General features: G+C 40.1%; 1 protein-coding gene across 3 annotated transcripts in view; it reads left to right on the top strand.

Annotated features, from left to right (window-relative positions):
- Positions 1-18,840, top strand: part of stxbp5b (syntaxin binding protein 5b (tomosyn)) — a 66,919-nt gene that overhangs the window by 12,907 nt on the left and 35,172 nt on the right. For all 3 annotated transcript variants that reach the window (XM_067456111.1, XM_067456110.1, XM_067456112.1), the window contains exons 3-7: positions 15,080-15,161; positions 15,356-15,456; positions 17,498-17,632; positions 17,808-17,871; positions 17,952-18,035. In XM_067456111.1, coding sequence (XP_067312212.1) covers positions 15,080-15,161; positions 15,356-15,456; positions 17,498-17,632; positions 17,808-17,871; positions 17,952-18,035 — 466 coding nt within the window. The remainder of the gene's footprint in view (positions 1-15,079; positions 15,162-15,355; positions 15,457-17,497; positions 17,633-17,807; positions 17,872-17,951; positions 18,036-18,840) is intronic.

The raw sequence follows: 18,840 nt of genomic DNA, 5'->3' as shown, positions 1-18,840 counted from the left end.
GCTGCTAAGAATCGACATTAAGTTGATGGTTTTAGTCACTGGCTTGATTCACTGATGCATCTGACAGTTTTAAACGATTTAGAAAGAAAGTCTGTGTGAACTTGAATGATTAGCTACACATCAGAACTCACTGATCCCAGATCAGGCATTAATGAACACTGTTACTCACTGTCTGTGGCGGTGCTGTCGAATCCATATGGTAAAGCCTGAGCTGACATCGCGACTGATAAACTGACTCCTTTCTCTAATAATTCTCTGGGCGGGCAAAGCAGGGGAAGGGGCGGAAACCTTTCCTGGTATGATGTCCTAACAGGAGAACTCAGGATCAGCTCGTCTGGGCTCTCATTTTCTCAAAGGCAGAGAAAGACAGCCAGATCTCGTTTTATATTGATCAAAATTTCTAGCGACTTAGGGACAACATTCAGGCTGCGGGGAACTCATATTAATGTTGAAAAACCCCATAAAATAAATATTTCATGCCATGGGACCTTTAAGGACCAATTCCAATTCTATTTTATACCCCTTCGCCTACCCCTACCCGTTCTCCTTGCACTTTGAAATAGTGGCATGGGACACCAATACTATTACCATTACACGTCATCGTTTCTTTTATTAGTGCCCTGTAACATTTAACCAGTGTGAACAGCAATGAAGTGCACAGGTGTTGTTAACTCACTCCCAATGTTGTTTTGTGCTGTTTTTGTACTTAAGAAAACGCAGCTCATTTTGAGTTTGAAAGAGTATGAGCCTTTGAGTTTGAGCCTTAAGATGATACAGAAAAATGACCAGATATTTAGTTTACCTGTATTATTAATTTGTGTTTACATCACTCATACAGCGCGTTTAGCAAGCTATGGAGAAACTGGCAGACAGGCAACACACAAGTGATCCATCCCGAGTGGCATCACTACACACATTCTAGCAGCACGGTTGGTGTATGCCGGGAAATTCCTCATACCCCTTCATTCGAAGTGTTGTCCTGAAAAATTTCAGTTTGAAGGGCTTTGGCCCTTCCCCTTCCCCCTACCACTCCAGCCAAAAGAGAAAGGAGACACCCCTTCCCCTTCATGCGAAAAGGGGTAGAAATGGGATTGGGCCTAAGTCTATTTTAGAGAATTCCCACCAAGATTGGTGCAGAAAATGCTGGAAAATGTAGCAGATTCCTCCAGGGCCTGGTTGTTTAGGGCTCCAAACTAACATTCGAGAACAGTATCACCGGTGCCGCTAATTTCTACAGATGGTGGCTACTGCGGCTGATTCAAACGCTTTCTCACTGGACCTCCCAGCGCTGTTTAGTAACAGTGCCGCATGATCGAGATCAGCTCACAAGTAGGGCTGGAAAAATTTGACCTAAAATCCAAATCTCGATTAATTGAACATTTTAACCTCAATTATGATTAATGAACAAATACATCTAAACAGTTGGTACTGGGCCATCTAGAATAATATATCTAGAGTCAAGTCAAGTGAAGTCACCTTTATTTATATAGCACTTTTCACAATGCCGATTGTTTCAAAGCAGCTTCACAGTGTTAACAGGAAAATAATGCAACAGAATTTGATCCGGCTGTATAGCCGCTCTGGAGGAAACGGTGATGTTATCGTGATGTTGTGGGGCGGAAGTGACTCAGTAGTTACAAACCGGAAGGTTGGTGGTTCGATCCCCGGTTCCACTTGACCAAGTGTCGAGGTGTCCATGAGCAAGAGACCTAACCCCAGGTGCTACCGACGAGCTGGATGGTGCCTTACATGGCTGACATCGCCGTAGGTGTATGAATGGGTGAATGTGAGGCAAAAATGTAAAGCTCTTTGGATGGCCATAGGGTCTGTTGAAAGCGCTATATATAAATGCAGTCCATTTACCATCTAGCTAATTTCAATTCTCATATAGTGAGTGTCAATGTGGGCAGATCGGTAATATAGTTGAAATGTAAGTGTCCCCAACTGAGCAAGCCAAAGGCAACTGTGGCAAGAAACCAAAACTCCTTCAGGGCCAGAATGGAGATAAAAACCTTGGGAGAAACGAGGCTCAGTCGGGGTGCCAGTTCTCCTCTGGCCGACGAACAAAAGATTTGAGATTTGCTGTCACTTGGTCCAATAAGTAACAAGACAGCAACTAAAAACCACATACATTTCAATGCACTAAAAACCACTCAGAACACATTTTCAGTAACACACGTTTAATATACAACAGTAAATTAAACCACTTGGGTGGAATAAGAAATGTTGAGAGATGTATCTGAATGTGGAAGTGCTACCCAGGAACTGATATCATATTCAGTTCTCTTCATGCTTATTTACGTAGTTAACGACGCCTTACAATTCATGCTTGAATAATTTGGTTAGGTTTCACCACGGTATAAATTGAATTGATTAGTGCTATTTTTAGTATCATCAGTGCTGTTTCAGTGTTCATTGCCCTGTGAGCTATGACCCTCTCCTCTGCTCCTCCTGTAGGCTGCTGTTGGCAGCATCCAACTCAAGTGCTTTAAATAACGGCCATTTGAGACTCCTCCAGTTTGTTTAAGGCACCCAGGGCCTGTTTGATTACTGTTCTTAATCTTGTTTGGACAGATCCTATCTCTACTTTATCACTCTGAAACCTACTAATGGCTCAAGTTCAGCTTGGACAGGGAGGCAGAGTGCAAGCCGTGGAGTCAAATAGCTCTATAATTTTATGTTGTTTTTTTTTCATTGCGCAAAGAGCTTGTCATTAGTGTGCTATATCTGTGTATCTGTTTTCAGAAGCATGTTGAAGGATGCAAGATTCTGCTGTAGATTGTAGGATATTAGATTTTAATGTTTTTAATATGTATCTAGCAGTGTCCTAGCAACCATTCAGAGTTTGTCTCTGTCTATAATATTAGCAATGCCCTAGCAACTCCCTATCAACACCTTGGCAACAAGAACACCTTAACACCTACCTAGCAATACCCTAGCAACCACCTAGCAGATGCCGAGCAGCATTGCTGCATCCACTGGGGAAAAAAACACCTATCAGCAACCTTGCAACACCTAGCAATGCCATTATCTATCTGTCTGTCTTTCTCAGTATGAACTTGCTTTCGATTTCTAGTTAATAGATTGTGTTTCTCCATTACATATATTTGAGTCTCCTTTAATGAACTAATCAAGCATTCTTGGCCAGAGAGACAGAATTTTAATTATGCCCTGATGACAGTTTTATTATAGATGTACAACCTAGTGCTGTGTGTGGCTAGTTCTCTGACTAGTCACCTCCTCCGTTATCACATCATCATTCATATCTCCGCTCTGTTTTGTTCTTCTCCTCCTTGTTCTCTCTTTGCAGAGCTGGTTTACTGCCTTGTTGGCACTGTTCAGTTTCCAGAAACAAATGTCAGCGGTTGCAGGGACCGTTGACAAGTTTGTCTGCTTCAGCTGCATTGTAATCTTTTTCACTTGAGGCCTGTATTATTAGGGCATATAGAATGACAGCACCCTTATCAGATTGCACTGCTGTTTGCTCTCAGCGGAAGCCCCTGTTGTTTGAAGTGAGTCATCCATTGTGGTCTGCAATATGACGCTTCAGAAAGTACAACTTTTGTGCGGATTTCCCATATGAACTGTTACAGAGCTCTGTATGTTTGTACTTTATAGCATTTGACCATGTTGCGTGTAAATATTGAACATTAATCAGAAGGATTTTAGGGTGAATCTCATGAAACCAGGTCGTATATTTCACTCCAAAATCAGCTGCTGATCATTGTCATGGTGAATATTGTTGCACTGCCTTAGATTTTTTAGCTATAAATCAGCATAGATTAGGGCTGTGCAATATATTGAAATTATCGAAATATCGCAAATGTACATATCGCAATGGCACACAATATCTGAATGATTAGAGTAGGCTACTTAAACATTGTGAAAAGTGTGCGTTTTAGGTTGATGCATATAGCAGAGAATAGACTGGCACATGACTGTTACTTATGGGACTTGTTTGACATTGAAATTGTTATTAAATGAAATAATGTGCGAAAAACAATAACTTGCAGTCTCACGCTGTCTGAATCGCATATCGAATATCGCATTATTTAACAAGATATTGCATATCACATTTTTCTTCAATATCACATAGCCCTAGTAGTGTTGTGGCGATACCAAAATTATGACTTCGATACGATACCAGACTAAAATATCGATATAGCGATACTAAATCGATACCACAGTAAAAAAAAAAAAAAAAAAGATAAGATAAGATGCTTAATATGACAACAGAACTTGTTATTATTCATTGTTATTTTTTACTAAAAAATCATGTGGCCAGCATGTTCCTTAGGGTTGGGCATCGTTTTGATTTGAACACTTATTGATCAATTGATCAATTACTATTAAAATTATCTCACAAATTTTTGCTATCTCAATGTATTTTTTACAATGGGGTAATTGTGTTGCAATAGCTTACACACAGCACAAGAAAGCTTGATTTCGAATGGTAAATTGAATTTAAAAAGACGAGTAAACAGTAATAATATAAGAACAAATAAACAGATTACAAACAATAGCACAAATAAATGCAATAGAATAGAAGATACAAATTAAACAGACTGCTTTATTTTTCAGGTAGGTCTAACATTCTGATAAGAAACTGAATTAAAAAAATGCATAGTAATTACATTTAAAACAACATTGGATAATGTTCTTTGTAAAAAAAATTCAATAGCGTACAGATGAAACTATTAAAGTTACACACGTTGATCAGTCAAGAGCAGTGTGATCGTTTGTCTTTTTGTAGTTTGAATAACAAATGACTGCGGTCCCTTTAAGACTAACGGATGCATGGATCCTAAACACTGTTCCTGTTACTCATTCTTCCTGAACTGTTTGCGACTGTGTTTACGTTAATACTCTTCCAGATGTGCACTGATAATTCTTTGAGTGTATTTGACCAATAATAAGCTGGAAAAAGAAGCAAATGTTTACACTTGTATCATGTCAGAGGCGGCTTTATTACGGTAGGCTATGTGTGTGTGCTTCAGGGGTGAGCACGAAATCTGCGGAGATTAGTAGAATTAATTTATGTCCCGTGCGAAATTCAGACCGTTCACACACTTACACTAACACACTGTCATGAGGAAAAAGTCCAGCAGAACGCGCGTTCGCCGTGCTCAGAGGTTAACCGGGCTGTGAGAGAATATGCCGGTGTGTGTCAACTCGCTTTCGGTCGGAGAGGAGAGCCCAGCTGGTATCGTTACTGTAAAAACTGAGAATCGTATCGTTTCAGATATTCCAGTATCGATACATATCGAAATATCTATATTTTTGACAACACTAAGCCCTAGCATAGATGCTTTTGCAGTGAAGTTGTGCTTCTGAGAAATTGTCGTCATAAACAAATGTCACAATGCAATAACAAAAAAACAGCAATTGAAATGTTAAAGAGCTCCTCTGTGTTTTCTAGGCCGTTTTATACAGATAAAAACAATCAGCAGATCAGCAAAGTTCTGCACTACAGGACAGCTATTTTTGTCAAGTCACCTTTATTTATTTAGCACTTTTTACAAGTCCAATTGCTTCACAGCAGCTTCACTGTGTTAACTGGAAAATAATGCATCATAATTTGATTCGGCTGTACAGCCGCTCTGGAGAAAACGGTAATGTTATCAGCTCAGTTCAATTATCATATAGTGTCAATGCAGGCAGATCGGTAATGTAGTTTAAATTAAAGGGGTGATGAGTTGAGAAATCAACTTACCCTTGAGCTTTTGATATATAAAAGGTCATGGTAATATAAGAATATCCTGTAAGTTCTAGAGCTGAAAACTTCCTTTTTAGTCAAAGAAAAGCTTTAATAGACACCAGGTCCAGAAAACGATCGTGTGCTTCATTCTTACGTCATAGCGCGTCGAAACACCACCTCTACAGTGCATGTCGCCCGTCCACCGACTCATGGAGCTGATTGGCTCGCTAGTCAGCAGCAATAACAATGTGGAAGATAGCAAGATATTGTGGAAGAACACAGTCGCTGCATAAGCTTCCTTCGAATCGTAATATTAGACATGTATGATACTTTGTTTATTTTTAGTGAAGTTCCAGCTCATATGGGGAAGAATATAACGGTTCGTGCTTATATCGACCGATTGTGCGGGCCATGTACTACAGAAATAATATTTAAATCAATTGCGGGTGGATAAGAAATAAATCATTTTGTGATCAAGAGAATCGTTGCAGTTGCTGCTTTCAAAATAATCCCTCCCTCATATGAACTGAACTGATAGGGGAGCTGAAGCTCATTAAATATGCAAATCTTATCCAATCCTAGCCGTGGGCGTTTATTCCAAGTCTCCAGTGCGTCACGCCCATCAAAACCCAGCGTTCAGAAGACAGCCTCAAAACCAGTGTACAAAAGAGCCTATTATTTATTAGTTATTATGTTTTTGAATGTAAAAACCCCACCAACGTCAGTTGTATAAAAAAATAAAAAAGTCAGTTCATGGCACCTTTAAGTGTCCCCAACTGAGCAAGCCAAAAGCCAAAGGTTTTATATTTACAATGTGTTTCCTCATTGTAAAGTGTCCCTAGTTAGGAACCCAGCTGGAATGTTTGTTTAATTTTAGTGACTCCAGGTCCTGACATCTTTTCCAACATTCATCACAACCCTGTGTTTAGTAGATGGTCTATGGTGTATTCTGGCCAAGGACTGCCCACTTAGACAGAAAGGGGCCATTTGACGGACATTTAACCCAACCTGTGGTTGACGCCTGCCTTTACATGGACATGAACTTTAATGAAATACCATTCTTAATCCGTAGGGTTTAATATGGAGTTGGCTCACACCCTTTGCAGCTATAAAAACTTCAACTCTTCTGGGAAGGCTTTCCTCAAGGTTAAAGAGTGTGTTTATTCTGATTGATGAATAATACGTTTATTTATGTAACCATTCTTCTAGAAGTGCATTTGTGAGGTCAGGCACTAGGGCTGCACGATTTGGGGAAAATATATAATTGCGATTATTCAGGGTAAAATTGCGATTTAAAATGCGATTATTGTTATTATTATTTTTTACAAATGAAAAGTGTGTCTATATAACATTTTGTGTTTTTATATTAATGTGACTCATAATAATTATTATGATTATTATTACTGCTAAAATATTTTTAAAAATAAGAAATATTACCATTTTCATAATTACAAATAAAAAAGAGTATAACAATATAATACTAATACTAATTATTATTATTATTTTTGTAATATTTTACAAAAAACTTATTTTACAAAAAAAAACAACTGCTGGGTTACCTATTAATATGCAGACAGCCAATGACTAAAAAACATTAGAAAGGTCTAAGCCTAAGGAGTTATTGTAAAAAATTAAATAAAAGATGTATATATATATATATATGCTATATGTGTGTGTGTGTGTGTGTGTGTGTGTGTGTGTGTGTGTGTGTGTGTGTGTGTGTGTGTGTGTGTGTGTGTGTGTGGTTTATCTGTGATATCAATTTCTTAAAGTCTGTCTTTAATATCTTTAATACCTCTTGTGCATCCACTGTACGGGAAAAAAACTCCTGTACATTGAAGAAAAACATGGATTGTGCAATAAATGTATAATTTTTTAAGTTTATTAAGTTTCTTATTTTTGATTACCCAAAAGTTTTTAATTCATACTGAAAGCCAGAGGGCGCCTTCGAGCAGAAACTGCCACATTTGCCTCAGAGAAGTAATTGACGTTAATTTGCAGGAAATCCATGATGTGAAGCTAACGCAGTAAACAGAAGATAGAGACGCTTTGATGAAACATGACGACAATAAACACGACTGCAGCAAAATATGGTGTATTTGAGTTCTTCGAGTCGTCAAGGGTATTTTCATAATAACAAAGTGTATTATACTGCAATGCTGATTGAGATAGAATACTATAAAAGAACGCATCGTCTGCCTCACTCTGATGAGAAGCCACATCAGCTCACACACACTTGACTGACGATATGAAGTGAGGTAAAACGTGTTATTAAACGTTGTCTTTTGTTGAACAGGTTTATGAACGCTTCACTAGTTTGTGAAGATGTTTGCCTTGCGTTATAAGTGACTCAAACTCTCAGTCTTTCAGACGGAGCAGTGTTACTCCTGACCACAGAGCCGCTCTTCGCTAACACACAGGGCATTTATTTATTTAATTAAAATCGCAGCCTTTGAGCTTTCATAATCACACACGAGCCAAATCGCGATTGCGGTTCGATTTCGATTAATCGTGCAGCCCTATCAGGCACTTATGTTGGACAAAAAGGCCTGGCTCGCAGTCTCCGCTCTAATTCATCCCAAAGGTGATCTACCAGGTTGAGGGCAGGCCAGTGAGGTTCCTCCACACCAAACTCGCTCATCCATGTCTTTATGGACCTTGCTTTGTGCCCTGGTGCGTAGGGCTGTGACAGTTGCAGTTTTTTTACTACCACGGGGGTCTAGGTCTGTGCCGGTGAACATGACAACCTCACCACCGCGGTGGTAGAGCACCACATGGTGGCTGAGTAGCACTGACGATAGTTGGCCAAGCAAAAATTGTGTATGTGAATGCCAAGCACATACAAGCACAACACCTGAAAAACAACCCTACACCATAATTCCCCCTCCACCAAACTTTACACTGGACACAATGTAGTCAGGCAAGTACCGTTCTCCTGGAACCGCTAAACCCAGACTCACCCATCAGATTACCAGACAGAGAAGCGTGATTCGTCACTCCAGAGAACACGTCTCCACTGCTCTAGAGTCCAGTGAAGGCATGCTTTACAACACTGCATCTGAAGCTTTGCATTGCATTTGGTGAAGTAAGGCTTGGATGAGCTGCTCGGCCATGGAAACCCCTTCCATGAAGCACTTTTCATCTGTCTATGGATCGATGTCACATTTCTCCCCTCAGCCGGGACTGAGTGGCAGAAGAGCTGCATGACTGGATTTAATAGGGGAAAACGTGAGTAAAACAAATGGTTATCAGATGTATGTATTGAACTGTGGACTGACTGTATTGTTACACCCCTAATACATATTTTTTATATATATATAGATGATTTGAACATGCCCCTCCAAAACTTTAATAAAACATCGTATGTTGGTTTTGTGGTAATCAAGATATTCAGTAATAGAACCGAACAGCGATCTGTTTGTTCGGTTGGTCTCCGGCTCCAATGGAACGTGGAGAGCTGCTTGCTGAGTCTGACCCTGGGCTCTGTTCCAGCGTCAGAGAAAGCTTACGCTGAGGAGAAACTGACTGGTCAAGGGCCTGATGCTTACACTTATGAATAAATAATGAGTCAGTGGTCCACTGCAACTTATTTATAACAGCCCTCTATTATTTATTCAGTCCGTTTGCCAAGTATGGTATAGGCAAGTCTACTGTGTAAACATCCCTGTCTGGTTTCCCATTAGGGCATGAAAGAAAGCAAAATTCAAGTTTTTATTTAACCAAAATCTAAAATAAAATATATAAATTTTATAAATTAATTTAATCTTGACTTGAGTCACTTCTGTAAGGAAAAGTACAGAATGTTTATCTCACGTCAGTATTTTTTATTTTATTTTTTACTTCTAGTTTTACTTCAAATTAGCATTATTTAGTAAATTCTAGTGAACACTTCTATACAACAGACTACTAAACAAATTTTTGTTAATAATATTAGCCGTAGTATTTGTTGTCCCTCATAAAAATAAGGTGATGCTTGCCTGTGCAAAAAAAAAAAAAAAGCCACGAAAACATTTAAAAGGAAGTAGTGCAGTCAAAAAGCTCACCTCTATGATTTGCTGGTGCTTTGTTTCTGAATATTTTAATATGTAGGGTTATAAATTTAAACAAATATGTACTGTAGGTTAGGGATTTGAATCCAATATAATAGTGGCTGACTAATTGTAAGTTTCTGATCTGTGAATCTCTAATGCATTTCTTTAAGAGGCCATGTTACAGTGAAATATTAACATGTCTCATATTAACATTGAAGGGGTGATGAATTGAGAAATCAACTTTCCCTTGAGCTTTTGATATATAAAAGGTCATAAGAATATCCTGTAAGTTTCAGTGCTGAAAACATACTTGTTAGTCAAAGAAAAGCTTTTATAGACACCAGGCCCAGAAAATTATCGTGTGCGCATCTTTACATTACTGCACGACGAAACAGGCCTCTACAGCACGTCTAATCCAGTAGCCTCACCCACCGACTCATGGAGGTGATCCGCTCCGCTAGCCAACAACAATAAACATGCCGAGGAAGATAGCAAGATATTGCGCTATTCCTGGTTGTGGAAGAACACAGTCGCTGCAAAAGCTTCCTTCGGATCCTAATATTAGAAATGTGTTCTAGCTCACGTGGGGAAGTTTTTATGTGTGTTCGCTTCATTTCACCGTGGAATCGTTTGTTAACAAGTCTCAGGTTGATGCTGCATTTGCAGACATTTGATATTAAAACACAATGCTGTTTCTTCTGTATGGATCCGACAGGAGGAATGGTGCAACTCACATATCTGAGTAATGTAATAGTATTGCATTGTTATAGATCGTTTTGCTTATGTGTACGTTGTAATACGGTTCGTAGATGGGAAGAAAGGAGGCGGGAACCGGCGAACGTTCAACAAACTTTTATTCAAAATAAATAAACAAAATGAAAGTAAAACCGCGGGCAGCCCCTCACGGACGACTGCCCGCAAACACACAAAATAAAACGTGGGCAGCCCCTCACGGACGACTGCCCACAAACACATAAAACAAAACTCAACATAAATCCAGGCCTGGTCCTCTCTCGTCTTCCGCTGTCCTTGCTCCTCCTTTTATGCTCCCGTCACATGGCTGCGAGACGAGAGCGGTGTGCCACGCAGCTGGCACTCGTCAACATTAATCACCGGCCCGCTCTCGCGGTCCCTCACCCCGCTGCCTGTCACACCACATACCCCAATCTGGGATCACGGCGGCCGCGGCACCTGGGGGTAAGGACAGAGAGGCGAGAGAAATGTAGACGGGAGCACGAGGAGCCTGCGAACGAGAGAGGGGAGAGAGGGAAAGAAGAAAGAAAGAAAAAAAAAAAAAATTCTGGTCCAGTTCCCAGACACACTGCCGTTCAGCCCTCCGCCCGCCGAGAGGCTCTTCCTTGCGGTGCTGTGCGATGGCACTGGACGCCTGGTGGGCAGCTCGATCCTCCTCTGCCCCCTGGCGGCCGGCGGTGACTCCTCCTTCCGAGGGACCCGGCAGCGAGCCCCGCGCTCCCTGCTCCTCCCCTATCAGGTGGATGGCAGCAGGCTCCGGCTCACGGCAAGTGCGGCGACTCCTCCGCTCCCTCTCGGGCGGCAGCCACCCCACCTCGACCCAGGACACGGCAGCGAGGTCTCTGTCCCACCTTCCTTGCTCCAGCACCATCGCCTCGGGCAGCCCTCGCGGTCCTCATTCATCTGCGCTGCCTGACCTCCTCAGCACCGCGATCCCCCTCAGCAGCGAGGGCTCTTTGACAGCATGTCCCTCCTTCCTCCCGGGTTTCGGCACCACTGTAATACGGTTCGTAGATGGGAAGGAAGGAGGCGGGAACCGGCGAACGTTCAACAACATTTATTAAAGGGTTACTTCAGCGATTAGCATATGGCTTTGTATCAGTAGAAACCCTGGAGAATGTTCAAATTATTGTGCTTTCCCCTCTCATATCTCCCTGAGACGAGAGATTTATGCATTTTATTTCTGGAAAAATTCCTCCTATGATGCAAAATGACGATTTTTGCATCATAGGAGGAATGTTTGCCCAGAGGCTAAAGACTACAGCCAGCAGAGGGAGCCATTTCCGCATGTTTTGAATCCGGCATTGGGGGATGGGAGATTACACTCAGCTTGCAGGGAGAGCTCAGCTTGCAGACAGGATCATTTAAACGGAGCTATGGTGAGCAATGTAAGTCTTTTAACTTCTCAAATTCATTTCTATGAAAGTTAAGCTTGCAAAGGCATGAACTGAAACGCGCCAGACTGAACTCGCTTTGTGAATGTATGCCGCGAATGTAGTCGCGATTACCTCAGCTCTCATCACTCCTGCAGTCAGTGCTCAGTGCTGTGACACTCGCGCGGTGACTCACTCATTATATTGAACAGACACATTCAGTTTTTAATTGTAGTGTCTCTAACTCAGTCACAGTAATGAAGTTGTTGGCGTTGGGAATGGCCTCACAGGGCAGCAAAGCATTCTGGGAATTGTAGTCTTTCATCCCCATGGGACAAAAATACATTTTCTGTCTTTTCTCAGTCTAGAAGACACCAAATTCAAAAATAATTTCACATTTCTACTGCATTGATGCCCCTCACGGACGACTGCCCACTAACACAAACACACGTAAAACAAAACTAAACATAAACTCCAGGCCTGGTCCTCTCTCTCCTTCCGCTGTCCTTGCTCCTCCTTTTATGCTCCCGTCACATGGCCGCGAGACGAGAGCGGTGTGCCACGCAGCTGTCACTCGTCAACATTAATCACCGGCCCGCTCTCGCGGTCCCTCGCCCCGCTGCCTGTTACACCACATACGTGTCTAACAGAGCATAGCTTTAGCACGCTTAACTCAGCCATGTATGGGCCAGGGCTCGCAAAGCCCAACGTCCCTTGAGGGGGGATATCCAGATAAAATAGGACAGTGCTGTGTGTTTTCCAGACGGGCTACCAAAACGGAAGCCCGTCGGCAGGCCGAGGAATCTCATAATATTCCTTTCTTGTTCTGAGGTGTTCTCTGAGGTGATTAATAGTCCAATCAGTCGTGGGTGTATTAGAAATAAATCATTGTGTTTGTTTGATACAGACGTTTACGAGCCCTGTGGTCGAGAGAATTATTCCGGTGCTGCTTTCAAAACAATTCCTCCCTCATGTGAACTGAGAAGGGGAGCTGAAGCTCATTAAATATGCAAATCTTTTCCAATCCTTGCCCTGGGCGTTTACTTTCAAGTCCCAAAACTCTTTTCAAAACCCAGCGTTTAGGAGAGAGCCTCAAAACCAGTGTAGAAAATAGCCTATTACTTATTAGTTATTTTTTTAATGTAAAAACCACACGAACGTCATTAGTTGACTTCAGACAACAGTATAAAAAAATAAAAAAGCCAGTTCATGACACCTTTAACATTAGTCTTGTTTTTAGTCTTGTACTCTCTGGTGCTGTCCTTTTCCTAAACCGTTGTGTCAGCAAGGTGAGTTCATCTTCAGTGTAATGGCTCTCTTCCTGAGCACAGCCCTACCAATGTTGCTTAGCATAATTGATCTGCTTAACAGATACATTAGCTGTAAGGGGTAGGACAAATGTGACTATAGCTAGCACAAAGTTAAAGGGTTAGCTGAGCTTCAGCAAGATCCAATGAGGTTCAGTCTCGTGTTACGCAGCAGTGTTGGTTCCTTGCCACTGTCGCCCTTGCCTTGCTCAAATGGGGGCATTAAAATTTAGATCTAAGTTTAACTGAATATCCAAATGAAATGAATTACTATATTAACTCTATCAACTATAATACTGATCTGTCCACATTGTCGCTATATGATAAATTGAAAAGAGCTGATGACATCATCGTTTTCTCCAGAGCGACTGTACAGCCGAATCAAATTTGTGATGCAATATTTTCCTTTTTAACACTGTGAAGCTGCTTTGAAACACTCAGTACTGTAAAAGTGCTATAAATAAAGTTGACTTGACTTGACTTGTAGGATTCTCAGGTCTTATAAAATCATTTCACAATTTGAATTTACTCAAGAGGAAATTAGTACATTGCTGCAGGAAACCGCTGATTCAATACGGATGAGAAAGCCATTTCCTGTTTATAGTGTCAACTATTTTAGAATTCCTTCCTTGGCATTAAGTGTGTTAGATGTCCTGAGGTCACAACATACAGTGTCCATATGTTGTTTTTCAGTGTTTTCATTTGGTAGATAAGTAGCTCTCTAATCTGAGGTTATTGCTATAGCGAGAGCCTCTTTTTACTCACCATTATTGTATTTTACATTATACAGACATTGAATGTATGCTGTAAAGTCTCTGCATGTTTTATTTTGGATTATTTGAACGATATTTCGATCTAAAAGAAAATAAAGAGCTCTTGTTAGTGTATACGCACAACAACACCACAGTTTCTTCGCCCATTGTGAAGCTCTGGAATCTGCAACCTGCGAGAAACAGTACTCACATTTGTGCCTAAATGCACATAGAAAGCATGCAATGCTGCGTAGTGCTGATGAATATGAATGACTGTTTGACTGTAGAAAGTCACTTTTGTCCTGCTGGAGAGGGGGTTTATGGGAGCATTTAGAGTGCAGTACTCCAGAGGGCTGAAACAGCATTCACAGACAAGACTTAAGACTCCGATTAGAGACTTTGTATAATCCTGTTAGTTAAATGGACAAGACCCTCGGTAATATGACGCACAGTCCTCTGGGAGCACAGATTTTCCTTTTAGTGATGCATCCTTTTGGTCTATGGGTGGTTGAGAAGGATGGGCGTCTACTTATTTTTTTCTCAAAAAGGTTTTAATGTAAAAATATATGTAATCGTATAAGATGCTGCGACTTTTTGTAGTTAATTTAAATAGTCCTATGGTACAGGATGTAGTCTCTCAATTATAATCAACTGGATTTTTTTTTCTTTCTTTTTTGAGAAACAAAGGGGGAATGATAAGAAAGTTGGAGCTATTTTTATTTTTAAAGAAAAGTGATTATTTCTACTGCAACGCTACAAGAAGTCGCTCTCAGAGATCTCTCAAATTTGACACGCATTTATCAGTGCTGTTTGCCGTAAAAACGCATGTAAGAATAATATACATTTCAGTCTGTTCCTCACACAAAGATGTCCTATGACTTATGAATACTTGTTTTTATGATGATCCCCCCACCCCCTTGGTGGGAAAAGTCCCCAGCCAGTTTCATTGTATTGAATTCTGCCTAAAATCTCATCTCACAAGAATAAACATACTATTGCTGCAATTAAATGTGGGTGAGTGTATGATGACATAATGCTAATGTTTGAGTGAAATATCCCTTTATTATGAAAATAATTTTTATACAATAATCATATTTTGGAGTTAGCACATTTGACTGATACTCTGTGGTGTTCAGAGATGTATGTGCCTTAACTGAGCCTGCAGATTCGGCCGAGCAGGGGTGGAGTGTTACTGCCAGCATGAGAGCGGATCGGCTGTCATCCAGCTGGAGTTTCTTGTCAATGAAGTGAGTTCTGCCCTCTGCATCTGTATAGTCATTTCATCTTTCTTTATTTCTTTCTCTCTTGGTTTTATCCCTCTTCATGTCATTTTCTGTAGCTTTTGGTTGAATATTTGGACTTAGTTATAAATTAATGATATGTTTTATATGTAGTCGACTACAGATTTAGAGCCTTTCTTTTTTGTGTGTTTGGTCCATAGGGGGCACTGGTTAGTGCTTTGGCAGATGACAGTATTCATTTGTGGAATCTGAGGCAAAAACTTCCAGCCATTCTCCATTCTCTTAAATTTAACCGGGAGAGGTAAGCATTTTGCATACAAATAAACCATGCACCATACATTAAATAAATATATGTGCTGCGTGTTTCAGAGTGAAGTGTGGCAACGTGTTCTCTTACATGTGAACAGTTCATTATTCACTGGTGTTTACAGCGTCTCAGAGTAGCTTGGTTTGCAGTAAATGCTGCTTCTCACAAACTCCATCTCTGCATCTGCTCTGCATTTGGTCCTTTAAATGTGGATTTGGGAACAACATACACTAGTCTTTGCAAACTTGTATTGAGAAGCACTTATTATTAAAAGAAAAGCTTTAAGGGCTCCATGTGGTTCTCCATCAAAATAATTGTTTGATGGTTTTGAAAATTATTTTTTTTATAAAATAATAATAATACTTTTGTAGATGTATTCATACATAGTTACACAATTCTGACCAACATTTGCAGCCCTACAAACAAGTCCAACAAACCTGGATTTTTAAAAAATCATTCTCTATTTTTATCAGACAAATTGCAATTAGATTTAAATTGGGCAGTCCTATTTGTTAATATTGATTATATTTAGGATTAAATGCACACTATGATTAATAATATCCAAAAACCACTAGAACAATTTTAGATATTTTGTTGATTTGTGTACTTACATTATCCCAAATGTTTCCAAGAATATTTAAATCCAGAGGAAAAAAGCAACTTTAACCAGGATACCGACCATTGTCCTGTAAATGACATCATACCCACGTTAACCTCGATTTCTTCGAAACACCAAAGATGCTTTAATATAGGATGTGTTATTAGACAGGTGAGCAACTGTTTGGAGACATTCATCGACAGAAAACTAACCATTGTTAAATATCTCAACACAGTTAGTTTTATTGTTTAAATCTAGTTTTACCATGCCTAATATCGATCTAGCTTACTGCAGTGTGCAACAAGTGTCTCATAGGAGCCGCCAAGCGAATGCACAGAGTAGCATTATAACATAACTTTCGATACACTCAAATGCATGTAATATGATAAAACAGCGCTGCATTACCCCACATACACATGAGCTGAAGAAGCGGAAGCACTCTTGAGCCATGTGTCATATTTGTCTCTCATTATCAATCACTCCAGCGGCCTCGTTCCACTCCAAAGGCTTTCAGCCCCACCCTGCTTTATACTACAGTAACATTAATAAAGCTTTAATACATTAGCTCATGCATGAGTATGATTTCTGCCCGCGTTCCATCTGATTCTTTTCCACCAACTGTAGAGGCGAGGACAACAACTTCCACGATTCCGCAAAATCAAGGCGCCATCAAGCTACACCATTGTTTTTAATAAGCAACCTTTAGCAGCGAAAATGACATATTGTGCCTTTAAGGGCTTATTCGAAACATCCTAACAACATGCTATCTAAACACTATCTTAAAGATTTTAATTAGTGTAAATTCAATAATAAATAAACAAATTTTTATTATTGCATTATTATATTTATGTATTTATCCTCTTGTACAGCACAATGGCCAACTACTGTTGTATTTATTGTGCTATATAAATACAATTTTGATTGATTGATTGATTGATTATCAACTACATAGCAACGCCCCAGAAGTCACCCAAAATACTCTAGCATTGTGGCAGCAAGGTTTGCACAGGAAAACATCACTCACATTTTCTTCAGAAAATGCAAAAGTTAGCCTTTACATGGGCAGAGTGCCCATTTAGGTTCTTGCGTTTTGTGTTAATCAGTAGACCAACCCAGAATAAAGGGTTTGAAATTAATGTTTGTTCAGAGACAAGAGGGCAGGACAGAATTCTCAAGTGTCCTTAAATGCATATAGACTTGATTGCTGCCCCATTCATAAGACACACAATGGCAGTAATGCACAGTCGTCCACAGTAATGCCAGTTGATTTATCAACTGTGACTCATTAATTTTGCCAGATTTCACTCTGCTGTTATTGCCATTTCATTCTTAATGCGTCACAGTGCACAAATCAGTCAAATGTTAACCATCATATGAGATAATCCTAGTGAATATTTCACTTTGATTAAGGTCAGTCCTCTCTTTGTCTTTTGGCAGGATCACCTTTTGCCATTTGCCATTTCAGAGTAAATGGCTCTACGTTGGCACGGAAAGAGGAAACATTCATATTGTCAATGTGGAGTCCTTCACCCTCTCAGGCTATGTCATCATGTGGAACAAAGCCATTGAACTGTAAGGGTCTGACTCTCCATGTATAGACACCATTAACTGCATTGATTCTCATGTGTTTTTTTTTCTAATTAAAGATGCCCAAATATATACACAAGTTTATCATCCATGATCTTGGCATAACACCTTTCTATTTAAAAAAAAAATGTCATCATAAACTGTCACTTTTCTTCAACAGTTCCTCAAAGACTCACCCTGGACCTGTAGTTCATATCAGCGATAACCCCATGGACGAAGGAAAAGTACGAAGATTAAATATATTCCCTGATTACTCAGCTTTTAGCTCGCACCATTTAAGAAAAGTTGTGTTTCTTTTGTGCAGCTTTTAATTGGTTTTGAGTGTGGCATAGTTGTGCTGTGGGACTTGAAATCGAAGAAGGCTGACTACCGGTACAACTATGACGAGGTGAGACATTGTTATTGTAGATAATAGTTGCCTCCCTGCATTCTGACTGAATCTCAGATGTCGAGGTCTATGTCTTTTTTTATTTAAGGACAAACTTTTTCTGAGCAACACAATTACTAAGTCTTGTTCAGTAGCATCCCTGAAAAGAAAGGAAGGAAGGAAGGAAGGAAGGAAGGAAGGAAGGAAGGAAGGAAGGAAGGAAGGAAGGAAGGAAGGAAGGAAGGAAGGAAGGAAGGAAGGAAGGAAGGAAGGAAGGAAGGAAGGAAGCAAGGCAGGAAGCAAGGCAGGAAGGCAGGAAGGCAGGAAGGCAGGAAGGCAGGAAGGAAGGAAGGAAGGAAGGAAGGAAGGAAACAGGAAAGGACATGCTCCAAACAGGGCTCCAGATTACGATTAAATTAAAGCATTTTGCACATTAACATATTTGCAACTAAATTTTGTCAGAGGTTGCCCAACTAACTAGAGTTGCCATTTCTGTTGCATATGAAAAACATAAAACGGCAAACTAAACAAAAGCGGAATGAAAGTTTATCTACTTGGACCCATATTAGACTCAGGTTTAGAACAGATTCACTCACGGTCCAATCTTAATCACAATGTCAGAATTCATAACATCACAGCGAGATCTAGTGAGAAGCATTTCAGTTCAGTGCAGAACTCTCTGATATCAGATTAAACAGTGTGCCATTATTGAACAAACTATAGAAGTCCACATTTCCACAAATCAACAACATTTACCATGGATTTAATGTAGTAATGCTAACTGTAACCATGGTATTGTGGCAGAAATAGTCAAATGTTTTTACAT

This window comes from Pseudorasbora parva, chromosome 10 (genome assembly GCF_024679245.1).
Source record: "Pseudorasbora parva isolate DD20220531a chromosome 10, ASM2467924v1, whole genome shotgun sequence".
NCBI lineage: Eukaryota > Metazoa > Chordata > Actinopteri > Cypriniformes > Gobionidae > Pseudorasbora > Pseudorasbora parva.
Note: the sequence above shows the minus strand (reverse complement) of the source record. Positions and strands in the feature narration are given on the sequence as shown.